The 20,479-nt window shown below is 37.7% G+C and overlaps 1 protein-coding gene across 1 annotated transcript in view; it reads right to left on the bottom strand.

Annotated features, from left to right (window-relative positions):
• Window positions 1-1,635: 1,635 nt before the first annotated feature.
• Window positions 1,636-20,479, bottom strand: part of LOC134753623 (zinc finger protein swm) — a 50,439-nt gene continuing 31,595 nt past the window's right edge. Inside the window, exons 19-24 of the mRNA XM_063689559.1 lie at window positions 17,850-17,933; window positions 16,254-16,357; window positions 11,504-11,651; window positions 10,275-10,403; window positions 9,982-10,110; window positions 1,636-9,106 (exon numbers count right to left, since the gene is read on the bottom strand). Of these exons, the coding sequence (XP_063545629.1) occupies window positions 9,023-9,106; window positions 9,982-10,110; window positions 10,275-10,403; window positions 11,504-11,651; window positions 16,254-16,357; window positions 17,850-17,933 (678 nt within the window). The 3' untranslated portion in view covers window positions 1,636-9,022. The remainder of the gene's footprint in view (window positions 9,107-9,981; window positions 10,111-10,274; window positions 10,404-11,503; window positions 11,652-16,253; window positions 16,358-17,849; window positions 17,934-20,479) is intronic.

Below are 20,479 nucleotides of genomic sequence, written 5' to 3'. Positions count from 1 at the left end.
GATCTCTCGATTCGGTGATCAGAATTGGCCCCCTAGATCTTGCGATTTAACGCCTTTAGATGTCTTTTTAGCGTTATTTAAAGTCTATGCCAATAAGCCCACAACCACTCATGCTTTAACACGCTTCTGATATAATTTGCGAAATCATCGTAGGTATAAATTTGATGGCTGGACTGAACATAAGTACTTATAGAAATACATACATATTTCTCCGATTATTTTTAGGGTTCCGTACCAAAAGGGTATAAAACGGGACCGTATTACCAAGTATTACTAAGACTTCGCTGTCCGTCCGTGTGTCACCAGGCTGTATCTCAGGAACCGTGATAGCTAGACAGTTGAAATCTTTAACAAAAATTTCATTTTATATGTATAAGGTTTTATCGCTGACTGTACTTTTCTTTCATTAGGCATCTATTACTCGAGACAATTGTAACAAGCCCAAACACGGTTAGGTTGCGTTGTTTTATCAGTTCCTATGGCCACCTCCTGTCTCCATCATCAGAACAGCTCGACGGCGCCATAATTGCAGTGCATCGGAGATGTTTTGCGAGAGACGTACAGATGGCTTCCATGCTATAAATAACCTCGTGTCTAAATGTACATTAAAATGTACATATTCATTGCAATCTAATTTGAACCTTTTGATGAAACAAATAGAGTAGCATTTCTTTTGTTTCACTGCGTTGTAAAACAAACGAAATTCGTTCCAATTTACTTATAGAACAAGGTTCAAAATAAAAATTTGTAAAAATTTCTATGGTGGGTATTACCAAAGATAGATATAACTCCGTAATAGATGTATACAGTCTAAGAAAAAAACGTGCCTCGAAAATCAAGAAAATTTGATTCTCGTTCAGAGGGCGCTACTAGCTTTGGCTTACTGTCGTATAGATGGCGTTGACGGTTTCGTTTGTTATTTAACAATTTTAACGCATATCAGTGAAAGAACATGGGTCAAAATCATAAAAATAATTAATGCAAATAAAATAAATCATTTATCCATATTTAAATACATTTTATCGTATTTTTATAAATATTTATTTTTAGTTTTAAAGTGTGTCGACAGATGGCAGTGAATTTACTGGGGTTACAAAATTTACTATGACAGTACCGCTCGAGTATAAGTTACTCTATGGTATTACGATGATAATCCGAGCTACAGTTTACAAACATGTAGTACTTACGCTTCTCAATGTCTTTATACTTTATACTCACTGCACCATCTTTGACGAGTCAAACTCCAGTAATCATACCACGAGTTGACACTGGACATTTACGTTAGTCGCTGCAAAACTCGATCGCAGTCCATCTTGCTCGCACTGATGCGATAGAGATTGAACGCGATCGAGTTCACGCACTCGCTAACGTAAATGTCAAACGCAAACTCGTGGTAGCCGTGATAAAGCTGAAAAAGAACGATCGATTGACGTTTGCGAGAAACTCGAATAATTTTAATGTGGCGGTCGCTTTTTTTTAAAACAGCCATCTTTTTTACAAAACAACATCAGACCACAAGCTATTTTTTTCTTGTGTTACAATCATAGCAACCGCCTATATGCACTGACTTGAAAAATATATTTTTTGCCGTAGGTTTTTTTTCGGCTTACAGTTTCTTTTTAATTTTTTTATACAATATACAGCTTAAGTCAGATACAGGGTGTATAACTAATTATCCTAGGTTACAAATAAAAGCGAACACAATACACATGGAAAGGACAGATGAGGCTGACCCTCTCACACTTATAAAGTGGCAGTGAGACGCGTGAAATAAAAAACATAGCTATAGTATGAATCTTCTCAAATGATTTTTACGCCTTAGACCTTAAACTGTTAAACTAAAACCATTGTTTCTTTTATGTGAGCGCGAGGCCATTGTGTCTGAGCGCGTGCCACGACCACATACACAATGGCCACGCGCTCAGACACAATGTCCACGCGGTCGCATCAAAGAAACAATGGCTTTAGTTTAACAGATTAAGGTCTTAGGCTTAAAAATATTTTGAGAAGATTTTTACTATACAATACTTTTCTTAATTCGTTAACAAAAATTTTTTAGCTTTTGCAATAGCTACAAAAATTACATTTTAAATCCTTTCCTTGTATATTGTTACAAAAAGTCCATTAAAAATATCACAACAAAATATATACAATTTTGAAGTATGTTAAATCGACCTGTTAGATATTTGACAGTTCTGTCAATGTTACCTATTTGCGAAACAGATAATCATAATTATACCGAAAAATACTAATACTAAGTTACGACAAATTAACAATTAAAAAATAATAATGGTACAAATGTAACATTTCTATTCTATTCTAATGTTCACACTGAAATGGCAAATGTCAAAAAAATCAATTTTGACATAGCCCGATGTAGTAAAATCATATTAATATTAGTTCAACTGAGGTAATTCCGTCCATAAGACAAATGCGCTTTCTTTAGAATTACAAGAATATGGAAAAGTTAAACCAAGAAAGGTCTGCACTGTCTGCAGCGACTTTGATAGCCCATACTGCGCAAGTGTTATTTTGAACGACAAACTTCTATGAAATTATGACGCATAAATAACACTTACACAGTCGAAGCTATCAAAATCTTTGTAGTTGTCTTGATCTAACTATATATTGTAGACGCATTTTCCCAACGAAACTATAGAAAGGAAAGGGCACAATACAACTGCCTTTATTACTTACGAATACCATGGCCATATAAACAAAACAATTTAACGCCTAATGAAGCGTGTTCACTGTTCAGATATTTCTGAGCATCACGGAAGCTCTGATATATCTGACACTGTACCAGCTACTTATAATTGCAAGAAAACCGGATTAGTCCCATAGACACAATTACCCCAAATAACTTGTATCAATCGTGTGTTAAAACAATATCCAAAAAAAGTCAGTTGTAAAGTAAGTTGTCAAAATTATTCAAACATGCTTTTACTCTCAAGTTGTGTATAGATAATTTTGAGCATTACCTGTTCAGCTACTTTTGTTGTTGACCGTATTTCTATTTAAAAAAAAAACACTTGCTTATGAAAATCAAATTCAACACGCAAAGCCTCGATAAATAGTTTTAAAAAAAAAAACGCAAAATGCGAAAATCCTAATATCTACGATAATTTTCTTTATATTTAACGAAAAACAGCAAAATGACTAAACGCCTATGGCGTATTGTATTTACAAGTAATATATACAGTTTGTAGTTTTAGACGACCGTGTGAACTAATACTATTATAATTAATTAATTATTATAAATTATAAGTGCCATATTGAAGAAAAAAAGAGGCACCGTGAAATAGTAGATTGTTAACCAAGGGATGAAAGGCAGTCATTTAGAACGAGGTAGTTTGGCGTTCGAACGCAGTGAGAGCGCCAATAATACGAGGCTCAAATGATGCTTTTCACCAGAGTTAAACACTACTTTTCATTTCGAATACGAGGAAAGTTAAATACATGTGTTTTTTAAACATGACAAGTTTAATTTTTTCTAGATTAAATATCAGAATGGAAATTGTATAACATATCAATTTAAAATCAAATTTGCTTGTCGTAAAAATAAAAAAATCGTACTTGGATTGTTAAATGCTCTAGTGCAGAAACGTATCACTTTCTGCACATTTTTTAGAACAACAATGTCACTCTTTCAGAGCATGAGAAGGGAAAATATAATTCCAATATATTACGTCTTTATTGTGTGTGTGTTTAGAAAAAAATTGAGCGAGCAGAAACCCTAGTGTAAATTTCATTCTATCTGACTGAAGAAGTCAAGAAACGTAAGTATAATAAAACATTTCATGGCAATAGTTATTTACGATACAAGTGCGGAAAAGAGGAAATTCAAAACGAGTGGCGATAAATTAAAACACGACCGCAGGGAGTGTCTTAAATCGACACGAGTTGGGAATTACCTATCCGCACGTGTATCGTACAACGTTTTACAGTACATATGGCCCTTTAAACTTTCGACATATGCACGAAAAGTGCTCTTTTACGCACTAGTGCGAGAAAGTAGCACCATATGTACTGTAAAATAGGTTGTATCTATCGCACTGTAGTAAACCAAAAGATACTGTCATTTTATTAGCCAAATTCGTCTCTTTGAATTTTATCTCGGATAAGTATTTCGCGAGGGACGTTTCGTAGCTACACTCGTGCTAGTGGAAATAGTATAACTTCACGTACCTAATATAACACGAATATTAAGCTATTATTAAATCATATTTCCATTCTCGCCTTTTAAGGAACTATTTCAAGCTTAATCTATGGTACTTGTATATAAGGCATTAAGCTATGAAGGCTATTTATTATACTAATTCGATTTTGACTTGAGCGTTTCAATTTATTATTAAGCTATAGTAGTTTATACAATCGTGACATAATAGAGAGCTTTTCAGTAGAGTACCGTGTTTACGCCACGAAGATTGCTGAGTGGCCTAAGTAAGGTACTATGTTGAAAAGCTTGATTATATCACTATTGTATACAATACTTTTTCTAGACTAAATTAATATTTTTTTTACTATAAAAAAAAACCGAATTAAACAAAATTAGGTAAGTATCTCGATAAAAAAGATAGTACAAAAGACATCAACGCACTTCTTACACGTAAAATAGTCTTTTGTTCTATCTTTTTGCGACACGTGATTGGTCGAATTCATTACAGTTGACTAAAGCGTTTCGTAAGAAGTCATTATAGTTGAGTCGAAAAGGGTAAACTTGGGCTTGCAGTTTTAAACTTAAACAATGAGAATTACATAAGACGTAATAATAATAAATAAACTAGCTCACTTCAAACCGAATTAGTATACTAAAAGAACCGATAGTATTCGTTTCATTAAATTTGTACTTTTAAAGGATAATCTTATAGTTACATGTACGCGTATGTCTAGTGTGTTATATGGACTGTGAAATAAGGCATAAGTAGCCTTACCACGAGTTTGCCCCTGACATATTCGCTAGCGTGTGCCTAACTTACTTTTTATCTCGCGCGTACTTGGCATATTAGTGCGAGCGTGAGAAAGTAAGTTACGCAGAATAAGTCATTGGTAAGGCAGGGCTTTAGGTTATTATAGTAACCAGATTTTTGTGTTATTAATTTGATTTTCGGTTTTATTACACTGCAAACAGCTATGTATGAATAGTCGGAATTTTTTTCTATTAAACCTGTATTTCATTATCTGTGGCAAATGTACTAAAATATTTAGTTTTGTAAGTTTTACATACGAGTAAATTGTGAAAAAAACACTAATTATTTTGAGATATAAAGATCTTGGAACCGATTTTTCTAGTTGATTTACTTCACGCCTAACTTTTTGTGTCACTTACCCGCCCCGGTTCGCACGGATTTACAGAAAACCTTAACAAATTTACCTAAACCTTCCTCAAAAATCACTATTGATAAGTGTAAACCTGTTCTGTAGTTTTTGAGTTTATCGCGAAAATACAGAGAAACTGACGCGGCGGTGGACTTTTTTTTCCACAGATTGAGGAAATAGCTTAATTGTGGAGTGGAGGCGGATTCAGCCGGTTTCTGTAGTTTTATTTTTTGCTCCTTTTTACAGTCCTTGCCTAGTAATGTTTGCTTAGAAAACTTTTATTACATAATGCGCCAGATATAATAGTAAATACTCATGTAAAGTGTATATGAATATGAAAAAGCATAAAAATGTACTATATTGCTTCCATATTGGTGTTTGTATAGTTTCTAGTTACACAATACACAGCCAATTTGGGCCAGTCTCTGAGGGGGGGGAACGCAAAAAGGCAGTATTTATATTGAATTTTTACACGTTTTAATGAAGGATAAATGCCATAAATAATCACTGAAACCGGACCATATTTCCGAGGTCAGACTAAGAAAAACCGTAAAATGATACCCTGCATACTATAGCAGTATAATTTTCGTATAAAATAGCTAGTGACACAGCTAGGGAATGCAATCCCGATCCCGCGGGATCCCGATCTCGCGAGATCCCGTGTAATTTTTCGGGATCAATCCCGACGCATAATATGACGGGATCCCGTTCGGGATTGACGGGATTGGGCGGCAGTATTAAACGAAGATGACTTGCTTCTTTCAATGATTGCAGAAGATTTGAATTTACGTGCTACTGCTGTACAAACTAATATGTCACTTAAAGAGGAATGAGAACAAACTCTGCGAGCATCTAAAAGCCACGTGTATCCACGAGCTTACACAGATTAGAGTCTGTCATAAAAAAGGAAATGGATTTATTTGAGTGTGGAGGAACAAGGGGGAGATTTTTGCAGTTTGCATATAATTGCTTCGCCACGCTGTTGCCAACCAGTGTTGAGTCGGAGAGGGCATTCTCAGCAGCTGGGTACACCCTTTGTTTTTTAAGAAATCACTTTCAAAATCACCCGTAATACTCTCTAATTCTTTATTGTTTTGATTCATATTACAGTTATACTTATTGTTTTGATTACCTTTGTTAATTTCCAAGGAAAACTGATGATGATTTAGTTAATAATATTAAAGAATAAAGGTTTTTATTTCTGTCTATTAATATGTTATTTTAATTAACGTCACCATCACAAACATGCCGTTATTATCGTTTTAATTCAATCGAATTTTACTTTTTTTTTTTAATATACTCGGGATCCCCAAAACTCCGGGATCCCGCGGGATTGATAACTGTAATCCCGCGGGATCTCGAATTTGTAATCCCGAGTCGGGAGTGCATTCACTAGACACAGCCGACGGATCTGACGTGCAAAATTTAAATCATAAGTTAACTTTGAGATATAACGTTAAAAGCCACGCAATCGCCATCCATACCTTTCGTCGCAAGTTTCGCGCGGCGCGCCGTATATTTTGTTCCATTCAGATTTGGCAAGAAACAGAAAAGGGCAAGATACAGTCAAATAATTGAATTTCCGACCCATTTCGTACCTTGTCACAGAGACAAAGTACAGTCAAGTGTAAAAATATGGGTGCATACAGCTTACTCAAAAATGTCCCATAGTTCTTAATTCGCTGGCATAAGAGCTATGGGACATATTGAGTATGATGAGTGCACCCATATTATTACACTTGTGTACAGATTGGGTAGAAAATTCAAATCTTTGACTGTATAATCGTAATTTTAGGACTTAAGAGGATGTGTTGTGTAATTTTAATTGTTATTTGGTAATCTGCGATACTAATAGTTTTTGCAATGGCATGTAATATTACAACACATAAATTTATCTTTAAAAAAGTTCATTGTATATTATATTGCTTTTGTTATGGTATTTGTTATATGCGAATAAGATTTTGTCATTTATACATATACATATTTATTGTTATTTACTATGACTGAACCTGTTCAGTATGATTGTCGCGGGTAGAAACCATTTTTTTTAAATGCAAATAATGCTTTTAGTATTTCTTCCATACCTATTGGTAACCTATTTGGTACCTTCATCTAAATCAAAATGGCCAGATTTAAATATGATTAAATCTAATATAATTGTATTTCATTTAAAATCCAGATCACTTTACATCGATGGAAATATAAAATTTGTTATGTGTTTTTTTGGTTACGATTTGTAATATTCATTGAAAACTATTTTTATTAGTTGAAAACGAATGTAGATTTTAGTTTAGATTTCTCTCAATTAGGCTTGTGTAGTACATGTACTAAAGTCAAAAAGACACATTTCCCTCCACTGTACTAGACCGAACGATTCCCTAATGATACTGCTCTTAGTACGTTTAAGTACACTACACGCGAACGAAACAGAATGGGAGCGAGGACCGTGGAGTGACAATCACAGCAAAGCGATCAGAGTGATCCGACTCATCCGACCGAACTAAAACTAAACGTTGACTCTCTGTGTACTACTGTACTAAAAGACCGAACTAGTACAGTTGTGAGATTGTACTAGTTGGGAGAGATCTTTTCAGTGAACGAGCATGTCTTTATTCTTGATCAGGGCACGTTTATCTCCTGTAACATAATGAATTATTTCTTCCGTGAGAATTTGACGTCGTGAACAGTAGCGATCGAACCTTTCGCTCACACCTAGGTTGCCGCCGCCACTGTAGCCCGTCGAGCAATGTCGTGGCTGAGGCGTCAAGTGTCAACTCGCGGTACGGCTATGGTTTAAACTGTGTTCAGTTAGTGTAGGGTTAGAGCGTTAGTTGGTGGTGTAATTCCCTAATGGTTAGATTTTGTTACGATGGTCTTACAGTTTAGTTAGGGCTATATGTAGGGCTAGACTAGAGTGGCTTGCCAGCCGGTTCGGGGTCAACGTCTCCAAGAGCGACCGCTCGGATTGATTACATTTTTATACCATTCCGTTGGCCTTACTTTAGTAACATAGTGGCACCATCGACCAAACGGGACCTATAACCGACACTTTTATTTTTTATACAAGTAAATAAAAATAAAAGTGTCGGTTATAGGTTCCTGTCGGTCACTAGTGCGACTGCGTTATATGGTTTAGTTTTGGTTAAATATCCAAGGTAGGGCTAGAGTAGAGCGCTGATCGCATTGTAACTCACTAATGGTGTTGTTACGTTGGTCTTACTGTAGTCTATTGCTAGGTTTGGGCTAGATCTACATGTAGGGCTAGACTAGTGTCCTGGCTGGGCGCCAGCCGGCTCAACGTCTCCAGGAGCGGTCTGTTTGTTTGTCTACATTTTAGTCCGGTTTCATTGGCATTACTTTATATAGTTTAGTGGTGGAAGGCTAGAGTAGTGTTGTAGATTGTTGACATTGTCGGTCTTACATTAGTTTCGGATAGATGTGGTCGATTCACAAGAGCTAACACTAATGGAATTAATGAGTGAATGAAAGTATCTGTCATGACATTAACCAATAAAATGGTGGTTCTGATTGTATACCGATACAGGTGTCACTCATATAATGAAAGTTTCGTTCATACCATTCGTGTCAGGTCTCGTGAATCAAACTGTACGTTGGTCTTACTGTAGTGTATGGCTAGGTTAGGGCTAGATGTAGATGCGGGGCTAGACTAGAGTGTCCTGGCTGGCTGCCAGCCGGCTCGGGGTCAACGTCTCCAGGAGCGGTCCGCGTCCTCCTCCTCCTCGTCGTCGAAGCGCAGCAGCGAGTCCACCGTCGCGCCGACAGATTGCTGCAATAACAGTCAATTGTCAAACATTTCATTTGTTTCCCTTTTTAGGGTTCCGTACGCAAAGGGTAAAAACTTGACCCTATTTAAGGTTTTTACAATTATTATTATTTATTATATATTATTTCTTTCTTCTTTCTATTTCTAAGACTCCGCTGTCTGTCTGTCTTAGCGTTGAAAAAAATTTCGGGAAAATTTCAAAATGGCTCGTTTTTTTCAAGTTTCTTTTGAAAAAAACAATGTATTTTTCAATATACTTAATTAGGAATTTAAACAGGTAGGTTAAGGTTGCATGTCTAATGTGTTTGTTTATGGCATTGACACTGTCATCACTCATCATCAGTGGCATTGTGTATGACGTATTTAATTTTTCTGAATAGAACTGAAAAAAAAAACATTTGATTTTTTCGGAATTTTCATCCCAAGTTTGTCTGTATCTCATGAATCGTGATAGCTAGACAGTTGAAATTTAGACAGATGATGTATTTCTGTTGCCGCTATAACAACAAATATTAAAAACAGAATAAAATAAATATTTAAGTGCCATACAACAAACGTGATTTTTTTTGCCGTTTTTCGCGTAATGGTACGGAACCCTTCGTGCGCGAGTCCGACTCGCACTTGGCCGGTTTTTTCCTTCAAACATTGTGTGCGTCACGGGCGGTACCGGAATTAAGGACTCGTGTTTATTAAGCCCTCGTCTTAAACTTCGGGCTTCAATTCACTTTACATACATTTCAAGTTGAACAAAAGCTGTAAAACAGCGGGCTTAGCACGGTAGCATTTTTATCGCCTGTCACGTTCTAACAAGTAGGTAAGTGCGAATGTGACAGGTGATAAAAATGCAACCATGCTGATACCGCAGGTGCATAACATACCTCGTGTCCATTATCCGCCTCCGGCTGTGGGTGCGCGGGGGGCGCGGGCTCGGGGGCGCGCGCGGGGGGGGCGGGGGGAGCGGGGGGAGCGGGCGCCGCGAACGTCTTCGGGTTGGCCACCCAAGTGATCTGGCCACGGACATACCCGATATACTCGATAATTGATCGAAATGACATTTTTATTAAATAACATTAATAATTTTAATTTAATATTTATTTTCATTCAATCAAGTTATTATAATTGTATTTTATTTTTGATTTAATATCATTTCTTTTCAAATGTGTGTAGTTACCGTGAGTGTCCGGTCGTTGTAGTGGCGGCCCTGCTGCGCGGCTAACTCGGCGTGCGCGCGCGCAGCGTACACTAGCACCAGCTCGGGCACGGTCGGGTTCAGCTCTTTGGAGACGATCTCGCCGAATTGCTGCAAAAAAATAATGTCGTTAAACAATTGCATGAAATTTGCTTACATACAAATTTTAGTGCTGGGTCAGAACCTCAGTCGCCGCTCTCAAAGCTGAGGAGCGCCCTAAGCCGATGGTCGACGGACTGGTTTACAATAGTAATATGTGCCATTTTCAACCAAAAGGGTACTTATTGTCGCTTGTCAGTAAGGCGCTATTTCCATATAGCTTCAATTAGAAATCAACCTTATCAACAAGCGACAATGTGGTACCTTTTAGTTAAAAAGTCACATATAATCAAGCCTTTCAATCTCGTACCATACTTAGGACACTCAGCGCAAATACGGTACTCGACTGAAATGCTCTCTATTCTATCACGATTGTATAAAATACTATATTATGCAGTCTCACCGCAAAATGCTGAGTCAGAGCCTCGGACTCGTCGCTCTCGAAGCCGCTGATGGATCGACGGACTAGTTGTGGCGGTAAAGCAAGATGCGCTGTTGACGAAGGCGGTGAAGCCAGATGCCACGTTAAACGACAGCAGCCTCAGGTAACTATCAAGGAGTCTCACCGCAAAGTGTTGAGTCAGAGCCTCAGAGTCGTCGCTCTCGAAGCCGCTGATGAGGAGCGCCCTAGGCTGGTGGTCGACGGACTGATTGTGGCGGTGAAGTGAGATGCGCTGTTGACGAAGGCGGTGAAGCCAGATGCCACGTTAAACGACAACGGCCTCAGGTAACTATAAAGTAGTCTCACCGCAAAGTGTTGAGTCAGAGCCTCAGAGTCGTCGCTCTCGAAGCCGCTGATGAGGAGCGCCCTAGGCTGGTGGTCGACGGACTGATTGTGGCGGTGAAGTGAGATGCGCTGTTGACGAAGGCGGTGAAGCCAGATGCCACGTTAAACGACAACGGCCTCAGGTAACTATAAAGTAGTCTCACCGCAAAGTGTTGAGTCAGAGCCTCAGTGTCGTCGCTCTCAAAGCCGCTGATGAGTAGTGCCCTAGGCCGGTGGTCGACGGACTGGTTGTGGCGGTGAAGCGAGATGCGCTGTTGAAGAAGGCGGTAAAGCCAGATGCCCCGTTGAACGACAACGGCCTCAGGTAACTATCAAGGAGTCTCACCGCAAAATGCTGAGTCAGGGCCTCAGAATCATCACTCTCGAAGCCGCTGATCAGGAGCGCCCTAGGCCGATGGTCGACGGACTGGTTGTGGTTAACGAAGGCTGGCGGCGCGCGGGTGTAGCGAGATGCGCTGTTGAAACGGCCGCCCCTGTTGACAATGTGTTGCTTAAATATGTTCACAGATGGCGTGTTACTAATGTAAACTAGCTAGAGTGTGCGGAATGAGAAGAGTCATAGAATGTATTGGTTTCCGTATATTCCACGACTCTTCACTTTCCGCCGGTGACCGTTACATGATAACGTCACTGGTATAATAGGGAGTATTACTGCAATGTTCTGCCGCCATAGTGCAGCACTAGTGCACATACTAAACCATAGATAGTATATATATAGTCAGATAGATACAACTCCGTAATAGATGGACACAGTCTAAGGAAAAAACGTGCCTCGAAAATCAAGAAAGTGTGATTCTCGTTCAGAGGGCGCCACTAGTTTTGGCCTACAGTCGTATAGATGGCGTTGACGGTTTCGTTTGTTTTTTAACAATTTTAACGCATATCAGTGAAAGAACATGGGTCAAAATCATAAAAATAATTAATGCAAATAAAAAAAAATCATTTATCTATAAATAAAACTATGAAAACGGATTATATCGCGTATATTGAATTTATAATACATCCCGACGTTTCGAACTCTTTACAGCGTTCGTGGTCAACGGGTGACACCGTGACCCGTTTAGATGGCAGTGAATTTACTGGGGTTACAAAATTTACTATGACAGTACCGCTCTAGTATCAGTTACTCTATGATATAGTATAGACTTATACATACTAGGCCTTAAACAGTTTTTTGCCAAGTTTTCACTATGACATTGATGCATCATGGCGGTTTGTTTACAGGTGGAAACGCGAAAATCGAATTTCGTTATCTGCCTCTCTATCGATCGAATAGGCAAGAGTGATGATAGAGAGACAGAAACCGAACTTTCAATTTTCGTGTTTCGCGGTAGGCCCTGTGAGTGTGCTAGTGACGCCGTAATATTCCCTATTACTAGTAATGTCGACAAAAAATATTTTTGTACTTTATTTTAATGCTCATTTTATTAAATACTAGCTTTTGCCCGCGACTTCGTCTGCGTGGACTTAGTAACCGCAGCTAGAGTAAGAATAGCGCCTGGAGAAAATCTCATAGCAATCTAAATTTGAGCATATTATGCACACAAATTAGCAGGCACTTCGTTAATTATCTCAATTCCACACCGCTTTTTACTTTCTTAAGGGATGATTTTCGGGATAAAAACTATCCTATGTCCTTCTCGGGTCCAACCTATCTCTATGCCAAATTTCATCTAAATCGGTTCAGCGGTGTAGGCGTGAAGAGGGAACACACAGACAGACAGACAGACAGACTTTCGCATTTATAATATTAGTATGGATTTTTGTGATTGTATTATGTAAATGTAAGTAATAAAATTAGTATCGATGGTATCGATTGGTGTGGTAACAACACCCTAATACAATTCATTTTGGTAAGCAATTGTCTTATAAAATACCTAAATACTTACCTGTGCCAACTGTAAGTACAATAATTACATTACAATAAAGGAAAAATAAATAGACTCATGAATATACACTCGTAATAATGACGGCTATCGTTTTTTTGCTCACTAGTTGGCGCCTCTCTTGATGGTGGTCCAAAAGACTATGGATGGTATAGAAAGGATGCCAATCTCTTATGGCAGAATTGTTGCAAAAGTGACAGCTTTCTGCTTTAAATAATAGTTCCTAATCTCTCCGGTGGCGCTAGGTAGGCTCTGAGACCAAAGAATATTGTAATATATAGGAGACTCTATATTATGAACCATAGAGGTATAATAATGTAGAGATGAAAGGAGGGGAGGGGCAGCAAATAATCCGACCAAATTACGTAGGTTGTTTCTGGTTTGTTGTCAGGAATGTTAAAACGTGTTTTTAATTTTGTCGCATTGCGTATGTTCTGTCCCTCACGGTCGCACATCTATATAAATACTAGGTGTATGGTCTAGGTACTTCAGTGTATGGTGGCGCCGCCTATTTACTGTTTTTTGCGGTCACTTTTGATACATGAAGATTCATTTCCTTACCTCTACCTTCCATACAAAAGACTAAAGAACAGCTGTCAGTAATTGAAGTGACAAGTGACATTTGACATTTCGAACTATGGAAAAGACCACTATCTACACTAGCGCCCCTAGCGGCGAATTCATACGCGTTAGCCCTCATTCAACCTTAGTTTAGTAGTTAGTAGTGATAACTTTGTGTTATTTTTACACGACTGCCCAAAGAAGAGTGTAATGTTTTTACACAGTCTTGTTATTAACGTGAGATTGACGAGTATTACATTGAAGTGACAAATATTTTATTGGCTATGTGCAGAGATCGAAATTATTGTGGCATTTTTGAACTGTCATAGGGAGCCACAAAATATTAAAAAGTTATAATAGTTAATGGATTTTTGACTGTAAAAGAAGAAATAAGTAATTTAAGCAAATAAAACGGAAATAAAGTTTACCACTTACTTCTTTGAAATGAATGAAATAAATCACCAGAAGATTAATAGAGAAACGTAGACAGCAGTTATTTTTAGACACAATTTCTATTTTAAAACCCGTATAAAACTATAAAGAGTGAGTAATTTGATTGTGACGTCACATGCTAGTGTTTCATATAAATTCCATAGTAGCAAAATCGTTTTGACAGTTCGAAAAAAGAAACTGATTTGACTGAGTAGTCAAATCCCGTATTAGTATAGGATTGAATGTGACGTTTTCAATCAAAAGGTACCACATTGTCGGATGTCGATAAGGTTGATTTCTAATTGAAGCTATATGGAAATAGCGCCTTACTGACAAGCGACAATAAGTACCCTTTTGGTTGAAAATGGCACAAATAGTGATAAAAAACATTAAATTTGATCGAACTACACGTGTATCTCACCTCAATTTTCTCTTCACAATGCGATAGCTTGGAAAATATAAACAAAAACTATTAAGTCTTCAAAAATTACCATATAATTAGATATTAACTTAGATAAATCATTTTTATTTAATATTTATTGTTTTGTTTAAAATTTGATTATTTTAGAATACCAGTGGTTGCCATTCAGATTTTCAGATAATTGCTGGCTAAACAACGAATTAAATCGATCAACAAATGTTAGACCAAGCTAAGTAGGCAGCGATTTTGATAGCCCAGACCAGGGATCGGATACCGGTATTTTTAGTATGAGAACGAAAACGGTATTTTTTCTTTCTTTTTTTAATTATTTCATTTCTAATTGAGAAATCTAATAATACGAATAAATCTAATATAAGAGCCTCGGTAGAGAGTACCATTTCGTGCCATTTGGAGTTGAAACTCTAGATCCATGGGGTCCCAGCGCGCCGAGTTGTTTGCAGAAATCGCGAAGCGTCTGGTTGACGTAACTGGTGACCGAAGAGCTGGCGGCTTCCTCGCACAACGTATCAGCATTGCGATACAGTGAGGAAATGCCGCCAGCATCCTTGGTACAATGCCTCAAGGGCCTATTTTATATTTAAGCTAGTTATTAATTTCGTTTACGTAGTACCACTGTATATATCTTGTATGTAAATATAATAAAAATTATTTTAAAAAAAATACGAAGTCGTTACCTAAAAACATAACTGAGTCCTATATCTGAAGTATAAATATAAACAATCTGAAGTAGTAGTCTGTATATCTGAAGTATGATTATTTCGAAGTTTTTGCAAAAAAACCGGTTCCGATCCCTGGCCCAGACTGTGCAAGGGTTATTTTAAACATCAATCTTCTATGAAATTATGATGTTAACATAACACTTGCACAGTCTTTGTTATCAAAATTGCTGCGAACTTAGCTTGGTCTAACTTTAAATGATTGCAAATCTCATGTGATTATCGATGACGTTTGGAGAGGCCATAAAAGGTATAGTATGAATTTTTTCAAATGATTTTTACGCCTCCCACCCTAATCTGCTAAAAAAGCCTTTGTTTATTTTGTTCAGCGACTACCAATGCTACCGCTACTGGCTGAACGGGAACAAACCCGTTTAAAAATCAATTTTACCGTCTTATTTATAGTTAACGCTATCTCTACTGAGCTCGTTCACTTACCTGTACTAACAATGACATTCTGTTAAACAAAAGCCATTATTTCTTTTGTGTGAGCGCGTGGCCTTTGTGCCTGAGGCTCACACACAATTGGCCACGCGCGCAGGCACAAAGGCCATGCGCTCACACAAAAGACATAATGGCTTTTGTTTAACAGAATGCCATTGTTAGTACAGGTAAGTGAACGAGCTCAGTAGAGATAGCTTTAACTATATATGGTTCAAATTTATGAAGCAGTGCTGTATTCTGAGGCCACACAGGCAACCGATCGTTCTTCATTACCCAAACTCGTTATCTCAGAATGAGCTGTTACATTTTGAACCTTAATACTATCACGATAGTTGCTTTTTAACGACATGGTTGCTTTGGCACACGACTAAGGCGCCTCTCCATAAAAGAAACAAAGGCTTTTGTTTAACGGATATAGGGTCTGAGGCCTAAAAATCATTTGACAAAATTCATACTATACGACTGCGTTCAATATAGTATCTTCTCTTCCCAGACTAATTGTTATGTTATCGCACGTGACACGTGTAAGCGAGACACCGCTGCTTCACGTATATAGCGCAGTCCCGCTCACGCAGCTGTACATAGTGCAGTTACCTGGGGTGGGGGCGGCGCATGGCGGGGTGTGTGGGGAACTGCAGCGCCATCTGTCGGCGCAGCTCCGCGATCTTCTTTTGTATGTCAGTCACGTCCTGCCCCTCCTGCCAAAGCAAACAAACATTCCACGTATAGCATCCTCCCCTTACCGCTTTCCCAGTTGCATCCATAACGTGTCCAACGAATAGGGGATATTACTACAATGTTCTGCCACCAGAGTGCAGCAGTAGCCTTTTTAGTAAATACATACTGTACCTTTAACAGGTTTTTGACAAGTTTTCAGAGATAATAAAATGTGACAGTGAAATTGTTTACAGAGGACCTACCGGGAAATACCTCTTTATCGCTCGAATTTGCAAGAGTGACAAAGATGTTAGATAAAGAAATTTTCTTGTTTTACGATAGACCCTCAGATTGTGGTAGTGGCGCCCTGGCGCCCCCTACGCAGAATTTAGCATAATATTGCCTATTGGAAGCATTGCCAATCAAAACTCTGCGTAGAGGGCGTCACTAGCAAAATCACAGGGCCTGCCGCGAAACACGAAAATCGTAAGTTCGGTTTCTTCCTCTCTATCCCTTGCATATTCAATCGATCAGCAGTACTGATAGTTCCGCTACTTGACGCTAAATAGATGTAGGCTAAGTCTGCTTAGTTCTCTTTGGTTCTGCTAATGAAATATGTATGTCCAGGGTCTCTATTGTTTCCCATAAAGTTTTAAGTCATAATTGTATTTTCGTTAGTCATAATTTGGTTTTTCTCGGAAACGCTTAACTTTTCAGGATTGCCATAAAACAAACCCTTCCCATAAAGTTTTAAGTCATAATTGTATTTTCGTTAGTCATAATTTGGTTTTTCTCGGAAACGCGTAACTTTTCAGGATTGCCATAAAACAAACCCTTCCCATAAAGTTTTAAGTCATAATTGTATTTTCGTTAGTCATAATTTGGTTTTTCTCGGAAACGCGTAACTTTTCAGGATTGCCATAAAACAAACCCTTCCCATAAAGTTTTAAGTCATAATTGTATTTTCGTTAGTCATAATTTGGTTTTTCTCGGAAACGCGTAACTTTTCAGGATTGCCATAAAACAAACCCTTCCCATAAAGTTTTAAGTCATAATTGTATTTTCGTTAGTCATAATTTGGTTTTTCTCAGAAACGCGTAACTTTTCAGGATTGCCATAAAACAAACCTAACCTAACCTTATCTGTAGGATAACCTTACAAAAATCCTGAAGGTTAACGGCTTCAGAATTATGACATGATAATCTGAAAATCAGAATCTGAATTATGAGATTATGACTTTCAATAATTATTTATTTATTTTTATTTTATTTTAATTATGTCAAAGGGTATGTCCATAGTAACACAAAAAAAACTGGACAAGTTTGAGTCGGACTCGCCCACCGAGGGTTCCGTACTTTAGTATTTGTTGTTATAGCGGCAACAGATATACATCATCTGTGAAAATTTCAACTGTCTAGCTATCACGGTTCATGAGATACAGCCTGGTGACAGACAGACGGACAGAGGAGTCTTAGTAATAGGGTCCCGTTTTTACCCTTTGGGTACGGAACCCTAATAAAGACATACGCTTACCTGCTGTTTGGTGAACATATCTAACTCTGCGTCTAGGATCTCCTTCTGTGCCTCTTCTCTTGACTTTGGTTTCTTAGCGTTCGCCTGATGACAAATTAAAAATATCAGCAAACAAAAATATATGTATGGATGGAGAAAAAAAAGACGCAAATATAAGTGCAGTGCGCTTTCTGGGATACAATTACAAGGAAATTTACTGGTTTTTTTATCATTTAGCTAAATCATGGATGAGACACATGGGAAACTGTCTGCTACCTTTTTATTTGTGCCATTCTCAATAAAAAGGGTACTTATTGTCGAATGTCAATAAGGCGCTATTTCCATATAGCTTCAATTGAAAATCAACCTTATTGACAAGCGGCAATGTGGTACATTTTGATTGAAAATGTCACATTTTATGAATTTATAAATAAACAAAAATAGGTTATAAATTTATAAAAAAACATATTAGAATTAATTTTTAATGTAAATTTTTGTCAAACTGGCAACAGATATTTATTATTTATGATAAAATATTGATCAATATGTATATATTAACACATTCAGTGCCGAAAATCTGACTATGGGGTATTTTAGAATTCCGTTCCCAGGCCCCGATAGTCGAGATCGTGGTACAGTCGCCCTCAGATATATCGGAGCGGTCAAGGCGCTCACAAATATCTGAACACGTCTCTATTGTCAAGGCGTTAGCGTGCGTGTTCAGATATTGTGAACACCTCGGCCGCTCCGATATATCTGATGGCGACTGTACTACAGTTATACATGACTATATGTGACGTTTTCAAGTAAAAGAACATTGTCGCTTACCATAAGAACGAAATTTGCTTGTATCTTCATACGAATAACCCGTCAGAGCGTCCTTATGGCAAGCGACAAAGTGGTACCTTTTACTCGAAAACGACACATATTTTTGTGGTCTGGCGCGGATGTTTTGTTTGGCTTGGTGGCAAGGAATGTGTTAATAAATTGTGCCATTTTCAACCAAAAGGGTACTTATTGACGCTTGTCAGTAAGGCGCTATTTACATACATCTTCAATTAGAAATCAACCTTATCGACAAGCGACAATGTGGTACCTTTTGGTTGAAAACGTCACAATTGATATTTTTCCTCATTGACATTGCTATAACGAACTTATAATCAAAGATTTTACTTACGTTTCACATATTAATTAATATATGTACAAAAGCGTATTTAACTATATTAATGCACAATATGCACGTACAACTACCAACAAAAATGACCAACGACCGTACAATGAGATGTATCTGATGAACAATGAATTATGCCTTGATGAAGTCTAATATGAATAACATAGTGTGTATTGATTTAAACTAACACTATTTTCACTCATAATTTTAAACTAACACAGGACTTAATCGCGTAAAAACTTACGATTATTAATGGCCTAACGTCACAGAATAATTAATAGTACTACCGTACAGAAAATTCACTCCTTCACAAAAGCCAGATTTAGGTACAAAATTATACCTACACTCGCCGCCTGCAAGCAAAATTGAAACTTATAACCGCGCACGAACCGTGAATCTTCTTTGCGCGCCGCAGTTTTATGACCGAGCTGCGAGTGTCGGCACGGGGTTGTCACTTGACAAGTTTTTGTACCTACACCTACTGATTTATTATTTTAAAGATAAATATGTAGGAATTACAAATGTTGATTCTGTAAACATAAAATTTTTAGCCGGAGATAGTGTGTCTGATTCTCACGGAAGTAGGTATACCACAGAAGTACTTATTCCTTTGAAAATATGTCGGTCAATATAGTCCGGAATAAAAAAAAAAAGTTTTTTTCGCTTCCTTGTTCTTCCGTTTATTCAGACATCCGTAAACAGAACATTATCTTTTATACAGATTAGATCGCGATTTAGGTTTTGAAGCCATTGCGTATTTTCAATTTTGCGCGAGCGGCAGCCCACTGCCATACACACCTGCCCGGGCGGTTCGCCGGCCAAATATACCTAAACTGCGCAGTGACACCCCCCTGCTAACGTGACATGTCGCGGTTTTGTGACGTGTCTGCCTGTGACCACGAACGTAACGTCACGTTCGAAACGTCAGGCCATAAATAAACGCGATTAAGTCCCGCGTTAGTTGAAAATTATGAACATAGTGCGTGCTCTTTTTTATATTCAAAAATTACATAACACATACAATATGTCTTTTCGTCACCACCAAATATTATTTACAATAATTACTATTGTTAATGTCAATGTTGTTATTCATTGAAAATCAGGGTTGGCAAAAGTATCTACCGTAGGGAATCCTAACTTCGCCCATAATTTTAAAACTAACAGGACTTAATCGCGTACAAACTTACAACGTAAACAAACGTAAGTTTTTACGCGATTAAGTCACGTGTTAGTTTTAAAATTATGAGTGTAAATCCTAACTTAGCCGTTGGTGCCCGCCGACACCAGAGTAAAGAATTAAAATAATAATTGTACCAAGAAATGGATATCCATTGATCTCACAATAAAAAGAGCTGCGTTAGAATAGTTTAAAAGTGAAACAAATCTAAAATAACCTATTTTCGCCACCCGTCTCCAAAGTCGCCATATCATTTTTTCATTATTGATTTTTTTTATTTATTTATTATTTATTGAGAAACAA

This window comes from Cydia strobilella, chromosome 27 (assembly GCF_947568885.1).
Source record: "Cydia strobilella chromosome 27, ilCydStro3.1, whole genome shotgun sequence".
Taxonomy (NCBI): Eukaryota; Metazoa; Arthropoda; class Insecta; order Lepidoptera; family Tortricidae; genus Cydia; species Cydia strobilella.
This window is presented reverse-complemented; position numbering and strand designations above follow the sequence as displayed.